Source organism: Platalea leucorodia (genome assembly GCF_965183815.1).
Source record: "Platalea leucorodia genome assembly, chromosome: Z".
Classification (NCBI taxonomy): domain Eukaryota; kingdom Metazoa; phylum Chordata; class Aves; order Pelecaniformes; family Threskiornithidae; genus Platalea; species Platalea leucorodia.
In genome coordinates this window covers 46223229-46236248 of record NC_138858.1, presented here as the reverse complement: position 1 = coordinate 46236248, position 13020 = coordinate 46223229, and the positions used below count along the sequence as shown (strand labels likewise).

Genomic DNA, 13020 nt, shown 5'->3' with positions numbered 1-13020 from the left:
GATTGCAAACAAGCATTTATACATGTCAAAGCATGCTTCATTTTTGCAGCAGCAGGATTAAATATAACTGAATTTTGAAACGGGGGAGGAGGTAGCACTTTCTACCAATTGGGTGAAGACAGGCCCAATATCCTGATAAATAACTTAGGCAAAGATTTACACTAGCTATTCCTCAAGTCAGACTAGGTCCCAAACATACAATGAACGTTCAGGATTGTACACAGCCTAGAAAACAGGATATTTGTGCAACAGACAACTGTTTCATTTTAAATTGAAACAGAAACTGGTTTTAAGTTGTTCAGGCTGTGATGGCTATTAATGATATTTCATAACTAATGAAAAATTATAATCATGCACTTTTCTTTTGCACAAGTTGTCTCTAACTTCAGCTGGTCTGTGCTACTCTAATGCTAAAACATTCAATATTGATAAACTAAGAAGGTTGTTTTATCTAAGGTGAACACCGCATCGGTGCCATCTTGCTGGCTTGCCAGCAGTCCTCAGATACTAGAAGGCAAAAGGGAAAAATTTAAAATGGAGGAATAAAAATATTTACTGTGAATGAATTTCAGAAGAGCTTCTGCAAAGCAAAGGAAATTGATAACTAATGCAGTCATTTTCCAGCCTCTAATTTCTAGAGATTTTATTTTCCTCTCAATTACTGAATTTTACACCGCGTATACCAGCAAGTGCACAGAAAAGTCTAAAGATTTTACCATCATGTCATGTTTTCTCCTAGAGGATGTAGCTAACTTCACCAGTCTACAAACTGCAATTCTGTACCTTTCTATGCCTTCCCATGTCATATAAACCAAAAAATGGACTCCCCACCTAGTTTCGTTCTATGGTACTAGAATGATGCTGCCTACTTTTTAAGGCTGATGCCATCACCTCTGTGATATCAGTACAGGATAATTTAAAGGAACTACGAGAAAATGCAAGATACATAACTCTTTTCCTGCCACACAGAAGATTTATAGGAAAAAGAAGAACACTAGTTTAAGTGGGAAAATTAATTTACTTGGAAACTGAGAACACAATGTGCCCTCAGAACAGTCTGTGTGACCTGAAATCTGCTTCAGCAGAAGAGACCTGGCCTCCAATCTTTTGGAAAAAGGTTCAGAAAAGGAAAATACAGAAAAGTATTTTATCCAGTAGCTCACAAGATGATTAATATTGGCTTGAAACATTTGACGGTATTCCCCAAGGGCAATAATTGCAAGGATCTCTAAAACACTACTTCTATCACAATTTGGCAGAGAGACTAAGGAGGCAGTGGGTTACAACTGAAAATGGCAAGATGGCTAGTGTATCTGCATTGCAAGAAGCAGTACAAAATCACTGAAAAAGAAATCCAGCCCAGAATGTGCTCCTCTAAGAACAGCAAGTCCTCCAACTGATTTTGTGCAGTTTTCATGGGGACAGCTTCATTCACTGAAACGGAAAATCAAGTTGTTCTGACATTATCTGTATTTTAGGAAAGATGGTCATTTATATTGATACCATAAATCCAAATGTTCTAATTCCTCCAAGAGTCTCTGTGGTGGTGTAAACACACTCTTTTCAGATCAGCATGCTGTGTCTGATATTCTTCAATGTAACACCCCTACAGAGACATTATGTTCAAGTCAAAGTTGCCCTTCCTGAAAATATCTCTACCTCCAAGAGACAAAAACTTGTTGAAACAATAACTTTGAGGATATACTTTCAGTACACTGCAACATGACTTTCAAATACTGTGGTGGGAATATTTTTTTTCAAAGGGGTAATGCAAATACATCCTTCATATCCACAGTAGCAACCCTGCCTTGTGGAGAAAGTTCCTAGGTAAGAATGAATTGCTGTACCCACCTATTTAGTTCAAGATCAGATTCATAATCTGATAAAGAAGCTATCTCTGACCACATGAACACAGGATCTCTAAGTAATATGCTTATTATTTATTTACTACATAATAGTATGTAACATATAATGATACATAATTTATGTATCATATTGCATTATATTATCTATACTATAATACTGTTTTTGAATATGCTAAAATGCTCATTTTTTTTCTCTCCTGCTTTCACCAGGTGCTCTCACTACTATACAGGTGCCTCTCTGGAGCAACTTGAAAAGTAGACTATTGTTTTTATATTTAGACCTTTCTGCTTGAGAAGTATTCCCATGTGCTGCGAACTTTCAACACAGTCCAGACTGCAAATTACAGCACCTTCTTCTACAAGTAGCAAGACAATATTTAAAAGATCACAAAATCATAGAATCACAGAATCATGTCAGTTGGAAAAGACCTTTAAGATCATTGAGTCCAACCGTAAATCTAACATTGCCAAGTCCACAACTAAACCATGTCCCTAAGCGTCACGTCTACATGTTGTTTAAATATCTCCAGGGATGGGGATTCAACCACTTCCCTGGGCAGCCGGTTCCAGTGCTTGACTACCCTTTCAGTGAATATAAAAGATATAACACTTTTTAATACAGTCGTGTATGGAAGTAAGACCTCAGCTTTCAGGTTGGCTCTGCACTCTGTCAATTTAAAAGCAATTTGAATCCAGACATTTTGAACCCAGAGGACAAAGATGAGGGCTCAAGTTTCTTTGACATAAGAGAATCCTCTATAAATTCACCTTGGCTCTAGCCAACACCAAGATCTTGGTAGGCAGTGGAGAATTGCTGGCTGGCCAAACTACACAGGATTTTGAAAGCCCTTTGTTGTGTTTTGGTTTTTTTGTTGGTTTTTGTTTTCTTCTGTTTTGTTTTGTTTTGTTTTTTTCCTTAATTACAGAGAAAAACCAAGTAAAACGTGCCTGAACATGGATATTGGACAGTCCTGCACCACTGATGTGACAGTGTGGGTTTTTTTCCTTTTCCAGTACAAAGACATTCAAAGAAAAGGAGGCAGACTTTATTTCTTGAAGAAATAAAATACATCTTTCAGAGGTACTGACCTCTGAGTCTTACTGATCCCTTGAAGCAATCAAAAATCCTTCCAACAACTCTAGTAAAGAAACATATTCAAGGCAAAAGTCCATTAGCCCTCTGGCCATGAAATACTGTTAGTTCATATGCTAAGGATAATAACCATAAGCTGAACCATGACCTTTACTGATCATTTCTGTATTGACCAATAGCTTTGTCAGCCTTTTCAAACCTATCTTTCTCCAGACCTTTTCATTTCAGCATTTAAATTTGACTGTGGGCTGAGAAGGGAGTAGACAGAATAGTTAAAGCATCCTGGAAAAACATCCCTTTCTTATGGAGATGGAATGAGTTTTAGAAGAATCCCTTATTTCCTCCATGATTACACAGGAGGTGATCATTATCTACATCTTCAGTCTGACTATGAAGCACTGCTAAATGAAAAGAGGATGACTGAAGGTAATACAAACCAGGAAGGATCTTGACATTGCTTTTATCAAGTTCTGTGGAAGACACCGAACTGATGGAGATGGAACGAAGACCATTACACAAATTTTGTTACATCTGCTCTCTAGAAGTACTTCAGCAGCTCAGTGTTTTTGCAGAATGTGTGAAAAAAGCACTGGGCTCAAAAGCAAGAGCTTCCATCCCCAGCTCTGGCCGGCTGGGAACGCAATGGCAGGATCTGAATGCCCAGGATCACTTTGAGTTTCTGACTGGGCCACTGCATGAATCAGCAGGTCACAGTTTTTTGGGTCAGCATTACAGAGGGCCACATGGATTTCAGATACATGGTATATGTTTATACACATGCATGAAATACATCTTCCCCACATATTCATTCCTTCCAATCACAAATATGTCTTTCTAAAAGCCTAGAAAACAGGGAAACTTTCCAGGAAGTAAAATGTGTGTTTCTTTTAAAAACCCTAGACCACCGGGGAGGTAAGATGGCAACTTGTTCCCGTCACATAAAAATTTTACCTCAGCTTCATGCCCAACTCTCTATCCTCCTGCACTAAAACAATCTCAAATATTATTTCGTAAAGTATCATTTGACTTCTCATTATTTCATATCCTGTGTCCAATGCACTAAAACTACTTACAAGGGACTCCGAACTGGAGAGATTTCGGCCATTTCGAAGGCTACTCTTTCCTAATTAATACAGAAAAACTGTTTTCTTGCAAGGTGGCACAAAAAGTATTTTAAACCTCTATGGATTGTTTCCATTGGGTAAAGAAAACAACAGGCAGGCTAAAAATTAATTGGTTGCTAACTTCTGTGCTTTTCTTAGGATGTTTTTACAAGCAATGGATTAAAATTAATGTTTATTGCTATGCAAGCCCAGCTGTGTCCTTATTAGGCAAGTCTCAGTTCAACATTTCTGTGTAAAAGAGGACCTGTCCTCCCTCTCTCTGCTATGCTTCCACCCCCTGCACATGTAGGTGGGAGAGTGGGAGCTTGGGAATGTGAACTTGATCTAGCATTGATCAGCCAGGCAGCAAACTGTTATTGTTCTTTAGATACCAAACATAACTCCTTTCTAGTAGGGATAAGCTCAGTCATTCTGCACATAACACAGCTTTTGTGTTCAGCAATGCAATTAATAGGAAAAGGGAACCAGAACGACTGCTTGAGATTTATTAAACTTAAAAGAGATTCTAATGAACAAACGTGTGGAATCCAGTCCACAATTATTTCAGAAACTGAACATTTGTTTCAACTTCTTGAACAAGCTATAACTCATGCGGATTTACTAGACAACTACTACTGTACGTCTGAGCTGGACACATACAATACTGAAAGGTAGCCTGAAGGAAAACAGAAAGAAGTTTTTGAAAATCTGGCTTTTGACTGGAGAGTCAAGCCCATGTTTTAGCAGGTCATTAAACTAAAGCCAGTGAAGTATCCTCCTTAGCCTTAATGCAGACTCAGTCCCAGCTGAGAATCTCAAAAGTGTTTTTTTTCTGAATTATTCAGTTAATGGCTAAATTAAGACTCCTAAAACTCTGTTTTAAACTTCACTTTTAGAAATTACAGCACCAGAGGCACTGAAATGTTATGGCCAATACTTTCAAATCTAACATTTAAAAATGGACATCTACATTCAACCTAGACACCAAGTTACTCAGTGCTACATGGCTGTCTAAACTGAGGCAGCATTTTTTCCAATTTTAGAATGTGATCACACAGTAATTCATAACAATGCTATTCTGATCTTGACTGTCTGTGTTTTTCTCCTAAAATCAGCAATCATGCGCAATGCAGAAGAAACTTACCCAAACCCTCCAGAACTGCAACAATACTAATCCATGCCTGAACTTGAAGAGCTCTGAAATAAATTTGGGTCTTTACTGACTTTTAATGATTTATCATTTTATATAAAGGATTTCCTTGAACTTTTGAACTATTCAACAAACAAAAATATATCACCGTTGTGTTGTAGCAGTATCTTAAGTACAATTTATAGGAAAGGCTAAATAAATTACAAGGCCATTTTATGCCAATAACCTTGTTTAGATCAACACAGGATCTATTTAAATAATAACAGACCTTACAACTTACTTGATAGTTTGCCCCAAACAAAATATCAAATTGTCTGTACATTTTGGTCTGTCTAGAAAGACTTTCAGATGGATAGTCTTTATCTAAAACATCTTTCAAAGAGTTAACATAAAGAGAAAGTCTGTCTGTGCAATCTGTCTTGATTTGTTTCTCTTCATGATTCACCTGACATTTATGCACACTACAGTATTATACACATTACTTGATTACATTTTTATATTTTCCAAAATCCCATCTTCTTTTCTATTAAAATGGGATGCAATGTTGACAGTACAACTGCTAATTTCAGAAAAAACACAATGCTGATGATTTGTATTCAAAAACCTTTTTCTTATTGTGCTTGTTATCATTAGAGAATCCATTAATCAATTTATATTGTTGACCTATGCTCATTTAAATTTTTAAGGGCTTTGGAAAGATCTTTTCATCTTCCAATCTGCAAGCTTGCTAATATCAAAACAATACCATTTTTCTTGAGGGGAAGTGCCTGTTCTTCAAAGTGTTCTTTCCATGTACAAGAATAAATACTTATCTTAAAGTTGCAGTTATGCTTTCTTCAGCTTATTTCTCAAATATCAACTCATTAGAATTCAACTATCAATCAGTTATATTCTCTGCATTGATGTTAAAATATGCACAGAAGTCTCAATGTTCAGCTAAAAAAAAATCAAAGGGTAAGTAGCAAACTTCAGGATTGAAGCAACAGTATGTTATTCTTGTGACTAATGCTTAATACCAACTTTGAAATTATTCTAACAGAGTCACTGTTAAACTTTATTAAATAAGTAAGAAAATTATACTTCTTCATAGCCACTTCCCAATTTTTTCCCCAAATCACAAGCTTGAATGGGATTTTCCTACTTAACAGGTCATTCTCACTGCCGGTGCCTACAAATTTACTGTATCTCAACAAACAATAAGGATTTGACTTGTTTACTGTCTCAATGTTGCCCTCCACCAACATGCAATTGCAATATGTACATCCAGACAGAAAAATTGCAAAATAAGGCATGACTAGCAATGACAAGAAATATCAAGTGTTAACAAACCCAAGCCTTAAGTTACATTCTGATCCAATAAGAGTGATTTTTCTGCTGAAAAATTTTCTCGCACCCTCTGTAAAACTTGGGTGAACAACTGCTAAAGATAATTCAGAAGTTTAGTAAGAGCATTCTTTTAAAAAAATATTTGAATGTGGTTGGTTTGTTAGTAATTGACCATAACTGCTACCCTGTGATGCATTCTCTTGTAGAGCTATCCCTTCATCTGTATTTTTGTCTTAGTAAAAGGAAACAGGAAATCTATAAAGCTTATAACAGGGGCAAAAGCCAGGAACCTTCTTAACAACAAACTGCTTTATCAGAAATCATATTAAGCACTTCAGCTGCTGCTGTAACATCCTCCTAAAATTTATGAAACCACAAAAATATGTTACTTGCATTGATTTAGAATACTTTACAAATTATATTTCAGTTCAAATTTTGTAATAGTTTACTTTCCAATCCATTTCTTCTTCAAGCAGGACAATCCAATAGCCAGTCATATACAAACAAAACTAGAAATACTATGAATAAATGCATATTCACCACTGGAAGATTTCTTTTGACTGTGCATTTCCAGAAATGTAGATGATTTACAAATAAAATTAGTAGATGTAGCTTAAACTACTGCTTTACCACAGTAACAAAAAGCAGTGCAGAGAGGAAAAAATATGAATTCTTTTTAAATGGCAAAATTCTTGGTATTGTAACAGGAGGCTGTACTCCAGTGTTCATTCAGAACTAGAAAGCATGGTGTAGTATTCTTGCAGTACAGGCTATAAGCTGTACATACTCTGAAATACCTGTTGGCAGTACCTACTTTAATCAGGAAATACTGTTTAAGGTAGAACAGTGGATAAGAATTAAGCTTTAATAGGAGGATAAAGTAGCAAAAGGGACCAGGAGAAAGATACAGCACTGCTATCACCTCTTGCAATTTTTTTATAATTTTGAGGGGATGTTCGGTGTGTTTATCATAGTGCCTGCAGCTATGTGATCACATAAGACTTGTAGATTACACTGGAGGATCTGTTGGAAACTAAAAATCATGAAGGAGCAGGCCAACTACTCTTTTTTGTTCTCCCCCCCCCCCCAAGAATTAATCTGGAGATCATTTTCATCACACAAGGTACCCAAATACACACCCAAGGAACATTCAAGATAGCAAGTTTACCAGTAAATAATAGTATATTATGAAACCATGCAGTTTCAGAGGCAGAAAAAAAGGTGGGGAAACTGGAATGAGTTAAAAAAATACACATGGGAGTTTATGAGATGCAGAGACTACCTAATGTTTACTGGTGTACTCAATTAAACAGTGTGCAACAGAGTTAAAAATGGGGAAATATTTTAAGCGTATTTTAAAAAGACTAATTATCTAGGGTAGAATAAGAAATTCAGGTAACAGTAAGTGGGCAATGTAACACAAAGACAAGTGTGCAGAACTGAGAAAATCTTCCTGAAGAAGCGTACGGTCTTTTAGTCTTAAACTCCAATTAAACATTGCATAGACTGAAAGACACAATAGAAACTGTACTTAAGAGAACAAATAATCATCAGCAGGGATAAAGTGGACTTAAGTGACTTAATAGGTGTTTTCCAGCCCTAAATGCTGTTTTGTTCTTCTGTTCTACTCCTTGCCAGCTTAACTCATTGACTAAAGTTAGTGGTGTTAAGTCATTACTACTTGCACATGATGAAAAATTGCTATAATCCCCTGGTGAGTCACCTCTGAGACAGAAGTACATGCTGAAGGTTGCTTGTTTTGAAAAAGGTATTTTCAACAACGCAATATGCTTCACCGTATTTAACACCGCCACAATGTGTTGCCAGAAAAAAAATCCTCTTGAAAGCTTGTATTTCAGAAATGTTTGCTTTTCATCTCTTACATTTCTTATTGTTTTGTGTGTGAGAAAACCTTCCTGCACAGCAAGCCTGAAGACAACCACTGTGCTGTGGCGCTCTTCCATGTAAGAAAGAATTGGCCAGGCACTACCACACACCCTTTTTTATAAGATTAACCTTTAATGCTTTAGAAAATACCCAATTTGGAAGTGTAACTTGGCATGCAGAATTTTTTTTTTCATGGCAACAGGCCAAATTCTGTTTTGATTTATCAGTAGGTGTCCCTTAGGTTAAGTTATTCTTGATTACTGCTGGTATATACGTAAGCCTGGAAACTGGCCCAATATTCAGAAAAGACCAAATGACTTTTCCAAGATGAAATGGTAATAGAAATTGACAAATATTAAAGTTTCAATAGCTATGAGTTGCAAGTACAAAGGGGTATATATATGCAGTTCCGTGGACAGAGTTGGAGACGGGATTTGGGATGGCAAATGTAACAGAGCACAGGTAAAGGAGTACAGGATCTTCAGTTAGACAGATGCCATGACATACGACTGTAAAGAATACAAAATGTTAATTCCTCTGCTGGAAGGAAGATGCTAAGTAACATTCCTTCAGCAGTCTGGGGTGTGGAGAGTATTTACCCTCATCCATCTTTTGCACAACTACCCTTCCAGTGTCCTTAAGCTAGACACTGTTGTGAACACGGTGAACTGAGGGGTGGGCTAAGAAGTCTGTTTTTAAGTGACCATATTGTTATCAAATTTTAGAGAGTACCAGTTGTGTACAGGTGATAGATTTGGATATAACTATGGAGGAAAATTATTAAAAACACTTTGGCAGCTAACGCTGTAAATGAACCACAAGTGGTGAATCTTCTTTATAGTCAATGGATGATGTGACTTTCCTGAGCAAAACCCACCAAAATATAGAAATAAAAGATGCCACAAAAACAACCACAGCCACTATAAAATACAAAAATGCTCATATGGGAGGAGATATAAAGGAACCATGTTCTGACTTGATTTTTGGAATGGACAGCATGACGCATATTTCCCAATCCCATTTCAGAGGATAGTCTCTCCAGTAAGGACGTTTCCTCTCCAAATGCAGTGAAGTCTTAGCTAGTATTTGTGAATTTAAAATGTTCAAATTGTCATTCAGGTTTTTTCTCACAGGTATCTATTAAACCACTAAGAAATGCATTTTGTCCCTCTAAGAGTACGTGCTGCAGGATTAAGAGTGACTTTAACTATTACGCTACAGGACTCTATAGTACAGTCAGTAAAATAAGGGTGATAAGCAGCTGCTTTTCCATTGCTCAAGCACTTAAGAAAGGTCATCAACAACTGCAGTGGATACGCTGTGCCGCATACTGCTCACGCTGCCCGAGTGGCTGGCTCAGCCATATGACTTCGCCCAAAGGAGCTGACAGAAGCCTTCCTTTACACACCCCCTAGTCCACTCACCTGGCAACCCATAAGAGAGAGAATAAATCAGTTCTGTGGCATTCCTGGGGTGCTATTTATGATGCACATAGCTCACCTGCATGTAAGAAGGTGGTCTATGTGCCTTCACCTAGATTCATCATGTTAGCCAAGTTAATAGTTTGCTATAAATACAGTCGTATTTAGATTATAGATACTAACGTATTGAGAGCTACTAAGCAACCTCTAGAGTCTTGATTTCAGGAATAAGGGCTCCCCAAATGATTTAATAAAGCACAAAAGAAACAAGGCTTCCTGTTCACTGAATGACAGCTACAGTTCTTTCAATGAAGTGGAAACTAGTTCCAACAAGAGCCTGAGAAGTGCTGCAGGTAACAAGGATAAATCGTCAAAAAGGTTACTGAGGGAAGAGAGAGACAGAGGGAAGAGGTCAGCATGCTGATTCTCAGAAGCAGCAGAATACTAAATCAGCACCATTCCTGTTGATGTCGTTTTTACAAAACAGCCAAACTATCAGGGAAATCTGTTTGGTCTTTAAAGAAAATGTACAACGATTTACAAGCCTGATGGATGTGGAAATATTTCTGCCACATGTTTTGCTTACACAATCACTAGATACTTGCAGAAACTAGAAACTACTCACTGTTCATTCTGAACAACTTATGGTACACACTCAGGAAAACAGAGCTCAGTTTTCACATTAATCAAGACCATTTTCAATTCTTTAGTCTGCTCCCATCTTCCTTTATTGTGATTTTAGAGTTGATTGTGGGACACTAATAAGGCACATTCTAAAAGAGATACGTGTAAGTAAAATGCCAGAAAACTCTTTCATTTCAGACAGCCAGTTCAGCGTCTTACAACTACAGCTGTGCAACATCAGTTTCTCCCCTATACTTGAAGCAGCTGTTCTACAATGTATTGAATTTTCTATCAAAAAAAAAAAAAAAAAAAAAAAAATCAAGGTCCTTTTTCAAGAAATGACTGAACATCAAGATGCAAGATGATACTTACTGTCCCTTTCTTTCCTTCCTTCCAATTAAAGCTGATTTTATTTTCAATAATTTTACAGTAAAAACCAAACTGTACCTTGATTTTATAGCATCTTCAAATATTAGTCTTTGAACATTTTGATCTCAGGACAAAACTTCCCAAAGAGCCTTCTACAGCATACAGAGACCAGTGGACATGCACACCTCTACAGCTGTCAAGGGAAGAGCTCAACCACAGTGTCTGGGTACAGGTCAGGTTCAGTAAGCACTGCTTACCATTTTTAGCGCTCCACCTATTTTGACAATTCTACCTGCAAACATTCTCACCCCTCAGAGCCTCAGTCATGCTGCCTAAGTACCTTCATTTAGGCACATACAAACCAGGACTTATCATTCTAACTCTTAGAAGTTTGTTTTTTTTTTTAAATGCTAATGCAAAGTGGAAACAAATGCAAGCACCAGGTAAGATAAATCCCAAGCGACCTAGGGGATGCCAGCTTAGGGGAAATCCGTTAGAAATTGAGCCTCAATTGTGTAATAAAAACATACTTTGTATAAAACTGTTTTTTAGGAAGATTTATAGAGATATCTTTCTTTAGCTAATCCCAGTTCTGGACCAAAATGAATAATCAGAGCCTTCACATAGCACAAACACAACTAAGCATTTTCAGTTCCCAGAATTTAAAATATTAATATTAAAAGCTTTTAGTATTAAAAGCAGAAAACAATGCTCAGTCTCAGCTGCAACAGAGCTGGAACAGCAATGAAATATGATACCCATGCAGCAGATTCTTGAGCAAGTCACAATATTCACAAAATATTAAAGTACAAATAATTTAACATTTAGTTACTGCTGTCAGTGTGGCTTTCAAGTAACTCATATACTGACAGCTGTGAACAATGCTCCTTACATTTAGTAGAGTCCACCACTATACTGTAAAGCACACTTCCATGTGACTACAACAGTAAGCAAGAGGGTAAGTTTTGTAAGATTTGCCCTTTGTCAGGTTCGTTGAGACGATGGCAGAAGTAAAAACCTGGAACCCATAAAAGCTAAACCCATATAAAGATGTGGAAAGCAGTCACCATCAAAACTGCTTATTTGAAACCATACCTGTTAGAAGTTCAGGTAATGATTTAAATAACATGTAATGTAATGAGAAATGAAAGACTCCAGAAAGAGCTGGGAACTGGTATCTTGTATTTACCTTTGGTATTCCGGAGGTGTCAAGCCAATTCTGGAAGATACTTTCTACAGTTAACCCAGATCTTAAAAAAATAAAAAATAAAAAAAAAAAATTAGAAGACACACAAAAATACCAATTTTTCCACATGAAAATTAAACCTTTAGAAGCTGAGCAAACCCCTGAATTCCAAGTATTGGTTGTACTGCAGTGGTACTATATTCTTGGTTTTTTTAATGAATAATACCATCAGAGGTGATATGAGCAAATTAAAAACAGATCAGGTTTTGTGTGCTTAAAACTCAAATGATAAATTCAGTGCTTATGAGGATTGACAGAGAAAGTATAAGATGGTAAACTGGATTTATGAAACATGTAAAGTATGAACAGGTGCTCTACTTCTTGTTGAGTGGATTTTTGTTTCTTTTACAGAAAAAAAAAAAACATAGGCAAGTAAATTTAGCTGGAGACATTCAAAACTAGTATTTTATTACAGAAGCAGCCTAAATGTAAAGATAAAATACCAAAGAAAATGGGATGAAATACAAATTTCCTTAAACTTTTGGGTTTTAAAAGGCACTGATGGATATTAATACTCAAAGTTACCAGGTATCTAATGTATTTCAGTTTCATCTTTTCTGCACATTCTTTATATCCTGATAACATTTACAGTAAAGTCACAGAATAGCCTGGAGCCCCAAGAAAAGGGAATAGTTTGTCATGATCAAGCTGTGTGGGAGTGAAATAACAATATGAATACATATTTGCAAATTCAGAAATTGTTATTTCCCCTTTTACTTTTGCAAGCTAATTCTGTTGCATTTACTTCATCTCTGGTTCAAGTCTTCCCAATTTGCAGGGAAGCCAATTTATTAAAAAAAATATAAAATTCACACTGTCCATGCATGCAGTGTGCCAATACTGAAAAAGGAACCCGAGTAAGCCCTCAATGAATGTAAATATTCTGAGAAGCAGAATAGATGTGCATGGTCCTGTGCATGGTAATGCCTTGGCAAG

The 13020-nt window shown here is 36.7% G+C and overlaps 1 protein-coding gene across 1 annotated transcript in view; it reads right to left on the bottom strand.

Annotated features, from left to right (window-relative positions):
* The window catches only part of AOPEP (aminopeptidase O (putative)), a gene marked incomplete at its 5' end in the record, with an annotated part of 190019 nt that overhangs the window by 83035 nt on the left and 93964 nt on the right, over positions 1-13020 (bottom strand). The window contains 1 exon segment of the mRNA XM_082335586.1: positions 12028-12088. Coding sequence (XP_082191712.1) covers positions 12028-12088 — 61 coding nt within the window.